Genomic DNA, 12,204 nt, shown 5'->3' with positions numbered 1-12,204 from the left:
AGACATCATATTTATTTTAAAAAACTAGCAATAATACGGGCAAAGGGAAGAATAGAATGCAGAAATAATTTCAGTGTCCAATAAAGCACTAACATTAAAAATGACACCCCGAAGGAGCCATTTCTCCCCCATATTAAGGGGAAAAGGATAGGTCAAGGGACTACAGAGATCATAACAAAGGCAACTGGCAGAGAGCCGGCATTTGAAGCTGTGCTGCTAGTCTGTATCCTAATGGAAACAGGGGCCAGAATGCAGTAAAAGGAGAGAGTCCTGAGAAGCACGTGAAAGATGACAAGACACAGGAGAGCAGCCATCCATGTGAGAGAAAAAATAAACTCAAATCACAGTTTCTATAGGTCTCCATGTCTCTATGTCCAGGGTTGATCAGAAGACTTTGAATTGGCAAGAGAGATTAAAAAAAAACTTTGAATTGAATAAAGGTGTGTGTATGTGTGACGGCCAAAGCAACTGGGAATTATCCAGGGGACTAGACCGACATAGCCAGAAATTAGCTGATAAAACTATGAGATAGTATAGTATACACTGGATCAAACCAAAACCCACTGCTATCGAGTCGATTCCAACTCACAGCGACCCTATGGGACAGAGTAGAACTGCCCCATAGAGTTTCTAAGGACTGCCTGGCAGATTCAAACTGCTGACCTTTTGGTTAGCAGCCATAGCACTTAACCACTACGCCACCAGGGTTTCCATACACTGGATACTGATATATAAATCTGTAAAATCTAAGTCTGATAAAATGAATCAAAATTCTGTAATTAAAATTTAGCTTTCAAAATGTAAAAAAAAAGACAAGCCTCTGAATCACAAGAGACTCACACTAAAATTAGCTGAGCTTAAACATCTCAACCAGACATTATCAGAAGTTCATGTTAAAACTCTAAAATATCCACCACCACATCAAACGTATTTCACTTCATCCTAGTTTCATCATTTGTATGACCTTGTTGGTCCAGTCACCTAAGCTTTCTGTGCCTCAGTTTATCTGCAGAAATTAGAACAACAGTATCTATCTCTTACAGGTTGTTATGAAGGTTAAATGAGTCGATAATATAAACGTAATGCTTAAAACAGTGCTTAGCTCACAGTAGGTGCTCACTAAATATTTCAAAAAGTGTACTTTTAGAAAACATTTCTGCTAAATAAGACTTGAGAGGAATTATGACAAGATGCTTAAATAGAGAGAAGGATAAAAATCCCTGACAAAATTTACATTTCCCGAGCATCTAGTAGGCTTACGCACATTAATTCAACTCACAATAGAATCTAACATTGCATTAAACAGGCAGGCAGCGTTTTTAATAGTACTATAACATTGTTTATGTAGCATAAATTGATAAATATTTTATAAAATTATTAAAACTGAATGGAACTTAAAGGAGCTAAAAGAAATCATTCTAACAATTGTCTGAATTCAAGTATGGAAAATTCTACTAAATTATTAAGACCTTTAGAAACCATGCTAGACTAATACTAATATGTTGTCAGTTACCTTTTGTTTCTCCGAGTGATTGCTGGCTTGTTTGGTTGCCTCAGCCAGTAATTCTTCATACTGCTCATGACCTTTATACTCCCGTACCCGCTTCTCATGGACCCATGCCCTCTCTGGCTGGTTGCTAAAAAACTGGACGTGGTATTCTCGGGCACCTGTAAGTAAAAATTCTTATTAATAACTCAGAACATAAACAACCCTGTATGTTTTGCCAAAAATATGAAGCTAACCCAGGTTCCTCAGTATTACCCTTACTAAAATATGTATGTTTTAGACTGTCCAAAGCCATAATCCAGCATTTACCAACTACATAAATAATACCCAGACCCAGTGCCGTCGAGTCGATTCCGACTCATAGCGACCCTATAAATAATAAATAAATAAATAAATAAAAGCTACTATAAAAACCACCCCCAAATGATTAAAATTAATACAGTAAATTTTAAGAGAAAGAAAAATAGAAATTTGCTAATTATCGGATTTATTACTTTGATTATACAAATCTTTTTTACTTGCTTCAAACCTTTTTATAAATCAATATGGGTGCAAATAAACAATGTTGCCCTAAGAAAAATGTATGTTTCCTTGGACTTTTTAAAAGTCAACTACTAGTCAAATTGCTTTTCTAACTACACAAAAGTATGGTATGCAGACCATTGGAGGGGTGTGTGACTGGGTGGGGGGAGTTTCTGAGGCTCTTTCAAGGGTCCCGCAAGGTCAAAACTATTATCATAATAATACTAAGATGTTATCTGCCTGTTTCACTATGCTGACATCTGCACTTGACAGTGGAAAAGCAACAGTGGATAAGACTGCTGGTATCCCTGCAGAAATAAAGGCAATGAGTGGCACCAAACTGCACCAGTGTCCCTGTAGCCTTCACAGCCATGCACGGGCAGTTAAGAAAAAAAAAAAAAAGTTTCACTTAATAATGAGGCAGTAAATATTAGTTTTCTTAAATCTTGACCCTTATGTATGTGCGTTTTTAATATTCTGTGTGACAAAATGGGAACCATACATAAAGCACTTCCGCATACTGAAATATGTCTTGAGGAAAAGTACTTGTGATCATTTGAGCTGAAAGGTGAACTGGCCGCTTTTTCACGTAACACCATTTTTACTTGACGGAATGACTGACAAACTATGGTGATATGAACCTGGGTATCTGGCAAATATTTTCGCAAAAAAGAACAAAGCAGGCTTGTCATTTCGAGGGAAACAACTGATAGTATTTGTTGCCAATATTAAAATTTCAACTTTCAAACAAAATTTAGAATTTTGGAAAACTTGTATTTGTCATTATGATCTTGTCTGCTTCCCAATGTTCAAAGAATTTTCTGATAAAATAATTGGTAATATTAATGAATGTGATGTGTATATAGGAACATGTCAACATTTGGGAGCGCTGCATGACTCAGTAAGCCAATATTTTTTAAACAACCAGTGCATGATGTTATGAAATCAGGCAAGGTAAAAGACCCATTCAAAGTGCAAGAAAGGCTTTTGCAATGGATTTTAACATAACGAAGTAAAAAAAGTCACTGGTCTGATTTCAGATTCCACATTGTAACTAATCTTTTAGAACCAACAACTTGTTGAGTTTTGGTGTGATATCAAAGAAAAATATTCACAATTACCTGAAAATGCTATTAAAATAACTCTTTATTTTTGCCAACTAAAATTTTTATACATTTATGTAAGGCTGAATTATCTTCATCTACTTCAACCAAAACAATAAATCATAACAGATTGAATGTAGAAGCAGACAGGAGAATTTAGTTGTTTTCAATTAAGCCAGGCATTAAAGAGATATGCAAAAATATAAGACAATATCATTCTTCTCATTAATACTTTTGTTTGAATGTTATTTTTCATAAAAATTTAATGTTAACATTTTAAAATGAGTTAGTAAATATTTACAAGTTTTCAGTTTTAATTTCTGAGACTACTGCCCTGCGATACTCCATAAACCTTAAATCAAAACTACCCCAAGGTCACCTTTTAGCTCATAAAATAAAATAAAAAGAAAGAGTCATAAAATCAATAAATAATAATAAATAAATGATAGTAAAACAATAATAATAAATAAAATCATAAAATAAATAATAAAAGAATCCTAAAATAAAAGAATAATAAAAAGAATATTACAAGTGAGAACTGTGTACCTTTAAAAATCATCTGTATGGGACCAAATGGCCAACAATTACTTTAAGGCAAAGACAAAACGTCCAAAATGGAATTAGTGAGAATGTTGACACGTTGTGAAAAATGTAACCAATGTAACTAAACACTTTGTGTAGTAATTGTTAAATAGGAACCTAATTTGCTGTGTAAATTTTCACTGAAAACACAGTAGAATATTACTTTTTTAAAAAAAAATAGGAATAGATATAACTCGCATAAAAAAAAGCTTTTTGGAATACTCAAATTTTAAGAGTAAAAGGGGTCCTGGGACCAAAATATTTGAGAACTGTTATTCTAAAGCAGTGCTACTCTGAAAACATGATTCCCAGAATAAGTCAGTCTGCGAAAAAATTAGTACACAAGTTATGAGTATGTAGAAACTATGACAGCAATTTGACATTGCTGTGACATTGAGAAGCATGATCAGGGGTCTTGTAGTAAGTATTTTTTGGGGGGAGGAGGGCCTTTCATTTTTTTAACAATTAATTTTTATCGTATTTTACAGAAGTATTGGCCTTAGGTGACAGACAATTAAAAAACAAAAACAAAAACTAGTCCTTTACCACAGGTAGTTCCTGCTCTGGAGAAGAAAGTATCAGGTCAAGAGAAAAATATGGGAACTGGTCTTCTCTGGGGATCCAGAATGTGGGTGTAGGCTTAAGCTGAATTAATTATCTGAGATCAACTATATCTTGGATTCGATAATTTTTACTTTTATTAGATACTAATGGGAGATTGGAGTGCCTGGGTGGTGCAAACGGTTAATACGCTCTGCTGCTAACCAAAAGGCTGGCGGTTTGCGTTCACTCAGAGGCGCCTCAGAAGAAAGGCCTGGCCATCTGCTTCCAAAAAACCAGCCACTGAAAAACCTTCAGAGCACAGTTCTACCTGGACACACACAGGGTAGCCATGAGTCAGAGCTGACTCAATGGCAACCAGAAAAAAAGGGGGGAGATTATCTAAGGAATTATTTTGAAATCAGATTATTTCATTTGTAAAATATCCTATGAGAAGAGAGAACAAACACACATACAACTCGGCTTTCCATATCATCTAATTTGAGAAGGAAGAGCCAACCTCAAATCTGATTATAATTAATCAAAGGAAATTTATCAAAAGTCCAAGGGTTTTCAAAGAGAAAAACAGAAACACAACCTAAACTAGTGAGTCTGGAGAATAGGGTGGTAGGTATAGGTAACAGCAGGGTTAAAAGAACACAGATATAATCTGCTACAAAAAGTCAGTTATTTATTCAGAAGCAAACAGATCACAAGGACTAAATTATATTCCACAACATGAAAACTGAAGCTCACAATTAACACAATCTCATTTTAACCTGCATTTTCAACTTCTTCCTCCATTAAATCATTTACTAAAGATGAAACAAATCAAGTATTTGCCCATTTGCCGGCAGTCTGTTTGCTGGCTGGAAAATTATAGGAGTGAAATGAAAACCTAGAAACCTGAAAGACCAGTAAACAAGCACATCTGTCTCTGAAGAATGAATCAATTTTCCAGAGAAAAATGTTAAGGAAATATTTTATGTAAGAAAAATAATGCAAAAATAAAACCATCTAGTTTTAAGCTAAAAAAAAAAAAATCTTGTTAGAGGTAAAAGTAACAACAGGTATCATGTGACACCATTTCAAACTCTGAGTAAAAACCGTTGTTTACAATATGCATAGAGAAAAAGAGCTACCCCCAAAAGCTTAATAGTAGCTACGCATCTGGAAGATGTGAACATGGAACCTTTTGCTTTTCACCATATAAATTTCTGTAAAGTTTGACTTTTCCCCAATGAGCCTGTAATATCTTTATAAACAGAAAAAGCGTTTAATTTTTAACTTTTAAACTTCAAATGAGACCTAAACAATGAAATACAACTTAAAATATAGAAATGTGATCCAGAACTTCTTTCAACATGAGCTTACAAAGAATTACTATGTCTTTATGTATGAAAACCGTTAAACATGTTTTCCAATGGTAAGACCCTAGTAACAATACTGAGTAACAATATGGAAACAATTATTACTACATATAGCTCAGATAGATTTTACAAAGGGTCTCAGATAATGAGCCAAACAAAATGCTTCACTGGCATCACGTGTGGAACATAATTAACAAAACTGTTTCACGCCTTTTTTTTTTTTTTTTTTTTAAAAAAAAAACTGCCCGAAATGATTCCATTTAAGAGTGCACTGCAGGTCCATACAATGGAATACTATCTGGCAATAAAAAGGAATGAAGTGCTGATTGATGCTACGACAGGATGACCCTCAAAAACATCACGCTGAGGGAAAAAGCCAGACACAAAAGGCCGCGTGTTGTATGATCCCATTTATATGAAACGTTCAGAACAGGCAGATCTATGGACACAGAAGTAGATCAGGGATTGCCCCAGGCTGGGGGTGTGGAGGTGGTGGGCAGTAGGGAGTGATTACTCATGGATATACGGTTTCTTTTTTGGGGTGAGAAAACATTCTAAAATTAGATTGTGGTAATAGTTGCACAACTCTATGAGTGTACCAAAAATCACTGAATTGTACATTTTAAATGGATGAATTTATGGTATGTAAATAATACCTCCATAAAGCTGTTATTAAAAAACTACTGCTGAAGAAGAGAAAATTGAAAACATTAATCAGAATATGATCTTTTTTTAACCTAAATTCTCAGATTTCTGATCTCTTCAGTAACACAAAATCAGTTTTTCCAGCACTAAAGGAGAAGGAGTTTGCCTAGGGGTACCAGACCAGGTTTTAAAAAAAAAAAAAAAAAGGCACTGCCGTTGAGTGGATTCAGACTCATAGCGATGCTACAGGACAGAGTAGAACCGCCCCACAGGGTTCCAAAGAGTGGCTGGTGTATTCAAACTGCTGACCTTTTGGTTAGCAGCCGAACGCTTAACCACTGCACCACCAGGGCTCCACCAGACCCAATTAAGCTCATTAATAAAACTAAATTTAAATGCTTTCTTTGAAATACAGATGGTACACAAATTGTGCTTTCATTTGTATCCCATTAAAAAAAAATCTGAAATTAGCAGGTTTTCATAAAGTAATTAAATGTGTAAAGTCTTTACATAATCTCAAAAGGATGCTTTTCTAAAAGGAGAGAATTTAAGTTCACAACTCTCACATGATGGAATTTCCTAGATAGCTCTGGAGGCCCAGATATGGACATGAATTGTTTAATCTAAGAAGGCTTGGTCCTCTTGGGAAATCCCTGTTCCTTTTTCTTCCACTGATAGAACCACAGATTGCTAGAGCTGGAAAGGACTGAGAGATCACTAGTCCAATACTCTTGGAATATACATGAAAGAACTAGGACTGCCTCCCTGCAAACTCTGTAAATTATGACCAGGAGAATTCAATGACTTTCTCTTTAACATATGTTTAAGAGCTAAGGTTAGGGAATAAGATTCCTTTGAGACCCTATTTACTATCTGAAACACAGGACAATAGTAGCTATTTCATATTTTAACTGTTATGAGGACTGCATAAGAAAATACATAAGAATTGCTTAACACAGTGCCTTACACAAAAGTAAATTTTCAACAAGGCTGATTTTTTTACTTATGCACCATTGATGCTGCCAAGCGGGTTAATCAGCTTTAATCAGCAGGTTATAATGACAAAATGATAACCAAGCTGGACTGCCTTCCATACCAGGACAGATTGCTGGTGAGGTACCACAAGGTTACAGATATGGCCAATCTTATCACAAATCTGATTTGCCAGACATGAACAGATACTTTTTCTCCTCCTAACAGTGGACAAGGACCATGACAGAAAGCTTAACACGAGAGAAAAACAGATACAAAGTTGTCACAGACAAGAAAGAAGGATAATCCATAATCCACACACAAGAGAAAGTTCCTAAAGCAAATATCTAGAAATAAGTTACAAGCTCGAACCTTCCTTTAGCTACTAAGCAAGCTCGTTCCAAACGCCAGAACTTAGAAATCCAATCCACATCATATTTTGGTCAAACCCAGTAAGAGGAATAGAGATAAAGTTAGAATACACCTCTCCTTAATGATTTTTATTAACACTCCTAGGATAGGATTCTATGTTACATAGCTAGATTCAAGCTATACTTGTATGTCAGATCAAATTTATAAGGATGTGCGCAGCAAACTTACAAACTGAAAAATGTAATGGAAGTGGAAAAAAGCATTCAGCAAGATTTATCAGGATGAAATGCAACTGTCTGAGAAAAAATTACTACCCAACCCAGAGGAGTCAATGATGAAATAAAAATGTTCAAAGGCGGCTCTGGTCCAAATACCTATTAAGCTCATATAAGGTATCTTACCTACCACTTAGCCATCTGCTTTCTTTTGGAAATATGAAAGTCTTTAAAAAAAATAAGCTTGAAAGAAATTATAAAGCAAACAAAAGATGTTATAAGGGAAAACACAGCCTAAATCAGTTGTAGAGGCTTTCCATCAAGTTAAGATGACCCTAATTATTTCCAAATCAAAAACTAAACCAGTTACTATAGGGCTGATTCCGACTCATGGCAAACTCAAGTGCGTCAGAGTAGAATTGTGCTCCATAGGGTTTTCAATGGCTGATTTTTTGGAAGTAGATTGCCAGGCCTTTCTTTCAAGATGCCTCTGTGTGGACTTGAACCTCCAACCTTTTGGTTAGTAGCCGGGTGGATCAACCATTTATACCAACCAAACCAAACAAACAAACAAAAAAACCCAAACCCGCTGCCATCAAGTTGATTCTGACTCATAGCAACCCTATAGGACAGAGTAGAACTGCCCCATACGGTTTCCAAGGGGCACCTGGTGGATTCGAGCTGCTGGCCTTCTGGTTAGCAGCTATAGCTCTTAACCACTACGCCACCAGAGTTTCCTTTATACCACCCAGTGACTCCATAATTATTTCACTAGTCATTACAAACTGATACAGATCAATATATGCATTTTTGTGTCAGAATACAGATTATCTGTGTATTCTTACATTCATATACAACATTTAAATTTTGTTTTTCTTTACTTCCAATGTTTTACTTAACATTTCTTACCTCTTGTGTTAATTTTGGTATGAACCTCAAGCTGGGGATCACTTGAAACCATACAAGGCCACCAAGGATAGGTTCCCACCTTAGACCAAACAAGATCGCCAACCTGGAACTTAACACCAGTGGACACTTCTGTTGTTGGAACGGGAGACAGTATTGGCTGAACCTATAGGAAAAGGTCATAAACTTTCATTAATGGAGAAATTAAAACCCCATCCGAAATATCAAAAATAGGATTGATAGTTTCTGTGGCTGAATTCTTTTGTTGATAAGGCATCTTGAGAACTCACATGATCAATAAAAAAAGGTCACAGATTTGAAGAGGAAAATAATTTACTGAAAATATCTAGCTCTTAAACTAGCCCTAAAATGTAGTTCAGTGCAGCTTCTGAAATAAACATATACAGAACTACAATAATACAATGTGTTGCAATTTAATCACTTCGCATTCTTCTTAGACCATATTTGGCTAGGCAGTATTCAATAAAGCAACTCACCAGGGTTTCCTCTTTTAGTACTGGATCTTCTCTTGGTTTTTCTGATACAATGTCAACCCTCTCATTTGGTCTCTAGGTGGAAAGGTATAGGTGAGTGGAATAAAATGGCAGCAAAACCAAATAATAATGACATACACAAAAGGAATCAAAGAAAACTAAAGAGCAAAGAGAATAAAGGCCATTTATTAACTGAACAATACAGAGTAAGAATACAACTTACACAGTTCATGTCATGTCTTAACATTCCTTTCCCATTCCACATCGGAGCTATATCTCCCATTTCTTATTCTGTTACTTTTTAAGTCTAATTTCTAATTAAACGGGCAGCTTTTTTTTTTTTTTTAATTTTTATTTTTAACCTATTGGAGTGAAGAAAAATGGGCACCCTGAGACTGCTAGTAAGACAGAACTTTTCTAGAGAGCAATTTGGCAATATGTACGAAAAGCCTTTTTGATCCAAAAAATCCACTTCTAGGAATGCATACTGAAAAAGCATTGAGAAGTATATAAAATATAAATGTCCAGAGATATGTATCCCAATGCTATTCATAAAACCAAAATATTATGAACAATCTAGATTTTTTAAAACTCAAGAATTAGTTTAATAAATCATAGTATAAATAGTGCACTAATACAAGTTTTTAAATGACATGTGAAAATAACAATATAATGTTATTCGAAAACGGGATATTGCAGAACGATTTGTATAGTATGATTCCAATCTTGAAAAAAAGCAAAGCACAGAATAAAAGACTACAACGGTACAACCACTATGGAAAATGGTATGGCACTTCCTCAAAAAGCTGGAAATAGAAATACCATAGGATCCAGCAATTACACTCCTAGGCGAATATTCCAGGGAAATACGAACAGTGACACAAATAGGCACATGTGTACTCTTGTCCCTTGCAGCATTATTTACAATAGCAAAAAGGTGGGAAAACCGAGGTGTCCATCAACGGATGAACGGATAAACAAAATGTGGTACATATACACAATGGAATATTCTGCAACAATAAAGAATAATGATTAGTCTGTGAAACATCTTTTAACAGGGATGAATCTGGAGGACATTACGCTGAGTGAAAGAAGTTAATCACAAAAGGGCAAGTATTGTACGGTATCACTTTTATAAAAACTCAAGAATAGGTTTAAATGCAGAAAGCAAAGTTCTTTGATGGTTACCAGGGATGGGAGGGGGATGGGGGAGACTCACTCACTAGATAGTAAAAAAAAAAATAAAAATAATTTTTTTCTGACAAGTGTTAATTCTGGTGAAGGGAAAGGCAATACACAATATGGGGGGAAGTCAGCACAACACGACGAAGGTAAATGAAGACACTGAGGTACACAAGAATCAAGGATGACTACTGTAAATGCTATAATATAAACAATTCTGCAACAACAGTTATAACAACCAAAAATTTTGTGAGTGGTCATACAGGTAGATACACATGCTGTATCGGTGAAAGACAGTGTGTACACGCATCCACATATAAGTACAGCTGGGGGCATTTGTATAGACATATTTGTATGTGTTGCACACATATTCATACATATAATAGAGCATATAGAAGGTTTCTTTTTTTTTATAGAAGGTACAGTTATGGAAAAAACTTCTTAGACATATCCAAACACCTCGTGGGACTGAGTTACTGGGCTTGAAGGCTAAGGAGCATAGTCTCAGGGGACATCCAGGTCAACTGGAATAACAGTTCATAATGTTCTACATCCTAGTTTGGTGACCAGTCTGGGGTCTTAAAAGCTTGCAAGTGGCCATCTAAGATACAACTACTGGTCTCTTCCTGTCTGGAGCAAAGGAGAGTGAAGGAAACCAAAGACTCAAGAAAGCAAACAGTCGACAGGACTAATGGCCCACATGAACCACAGCCTCCTCTAGCCTGAGACCAGAAGAACTAGATGGTGCCAGGCTACCACTACCAACCGCTCTGATGAGGGACACAATAGGAGGTCCCAGTTAGAATGGGAGAAAAATGTGGAACAAAACTCAAATTCATAAAAAAAGACCAGACTCACTGTATTAATAAGAGACTGAAGGAACCTCCGAGACTACTGTCCTAATTCACCCTTTTAACCTGGAACTGGAGTCACTCCAAGTCATCTTTCAGCCAAATAATAGATTAGGTTATAAAATAAACAATAACACTCATTAGGAATGTGCTCATTAGAATTGCTCAAAAGCAAAAATGAGAAGGCAAAGCGGGGCAGGGAAACTGGAAGGAAACCGGCCAGGCAGGGTGGAAATGAGGAGAGTGCGGATACATTGCAGGAATAGCAAGCATTGTCACAGAACAATGTGTGTATCAACTATTAAATGGAAAGCTAAGTCGCTGTGTAAACTTTCACCTAAAACACAATAAAGTGTTCAAAAAAAAGAAAGGCTACAAGGATATAAAAGGTTATCACCAGGAGATGGACTAAGTGATATTATTTTCCTTGTGCTTTTCTACATTTACCATAGTGTCTACAATAAACATTACATTCTCTAAGCATAAAACTCACAAATATTTTATTAGGAAGTGAATTTCTACAACCCTTTAGGAAGGAATTTGGAAGTATCTCTCCAAATTCAAAATAGGTACACTCTTCAATCCAGCAATTACATTTTAGGAACCTATCCTACAGAAATACACAAAATGAAAAAAATTTAAGTAGAGGGATGATAATTTCAGTATTAACTGATGTCAGCGATCTATACATCTATCAAAACCATTCAACTTTTTATTTAAAAATAATCTGTATGTACCTTGAAAATATTTGGTACCATATACACCAAATTGGTAATAGCAGTTATCTCTAGGGAGTAAGATCAGGGAAAAGGTAAGGAAAGGTCTTCTCTATTTTTATCTGAAGTTTCTGTAAAAAGTATATTACTTATATAATTTAAAATATTTCTAAAATTTCTCACTTGACAGAAAAAAAATAATTTAGATGGTTTAAAAAGAGGGAGAG

General features: G+C 35.5%; 1 protein-coding gene across 9 annotated transcripts in view; it reads right to left on the bottom strand.

The window, feature by feature from the left end:
* NSD3 (nuclear receptor binding SET domain protein 3) overlaps window positions 1-12,204 on the bottom strand; it is a 111,631-nt gene that overhangs the window by 51,136 nt on the left and 48,291 nt on the right. For all 9 annotated transcript variants that reach the window (XR_007514820.1, XR_007514821.1, XM_049865081.1 and 6 more), the window contains exons 3-5: window positions 9,232-9,303; window positions 8,738-8,900; window positions 1,514-1,668 (exon numbers count right to left, since the gene is read on the bottom strand). Coding sequence is in view for 7 of the 9 variants with exons in the window: in XM_049865081.1 (XP_049721038.1) it covers window positions 1,514-1,668; window positions 8,738-8,900; window positions 9,232-9,303 (390 nt within the window). In the remaining 2 variants the exon portion in view is untranslated. The remainder of the gene's footprint in view (window positions 1-1,513; window positions 1,669-8,737; window positions 8,901-9,231; window positions 9,304-12,204) is intronic.

This window comes from Elephas maximus, chromosome 22, assembly GCF_024166365.1.
Source record: "Elephas maximus indicus isolate mEleMax1 chromosome 22, mEleMax1 primary haplotype, whole genome shotgun sequence".
In the NCBI taxonomy this organism is placed as follows: domain Eukaryota; kingdom Metazoa; phylum Chordata; class Mammalia; order Proboscidea; family Elephantidae; genus Elephas; species Elephas maximus.
The sequence above is the reverse complement of the archived record's forward strand: the minus strand, read 5'-3'. Positions and strand labels throughout refer to the sequence as shown.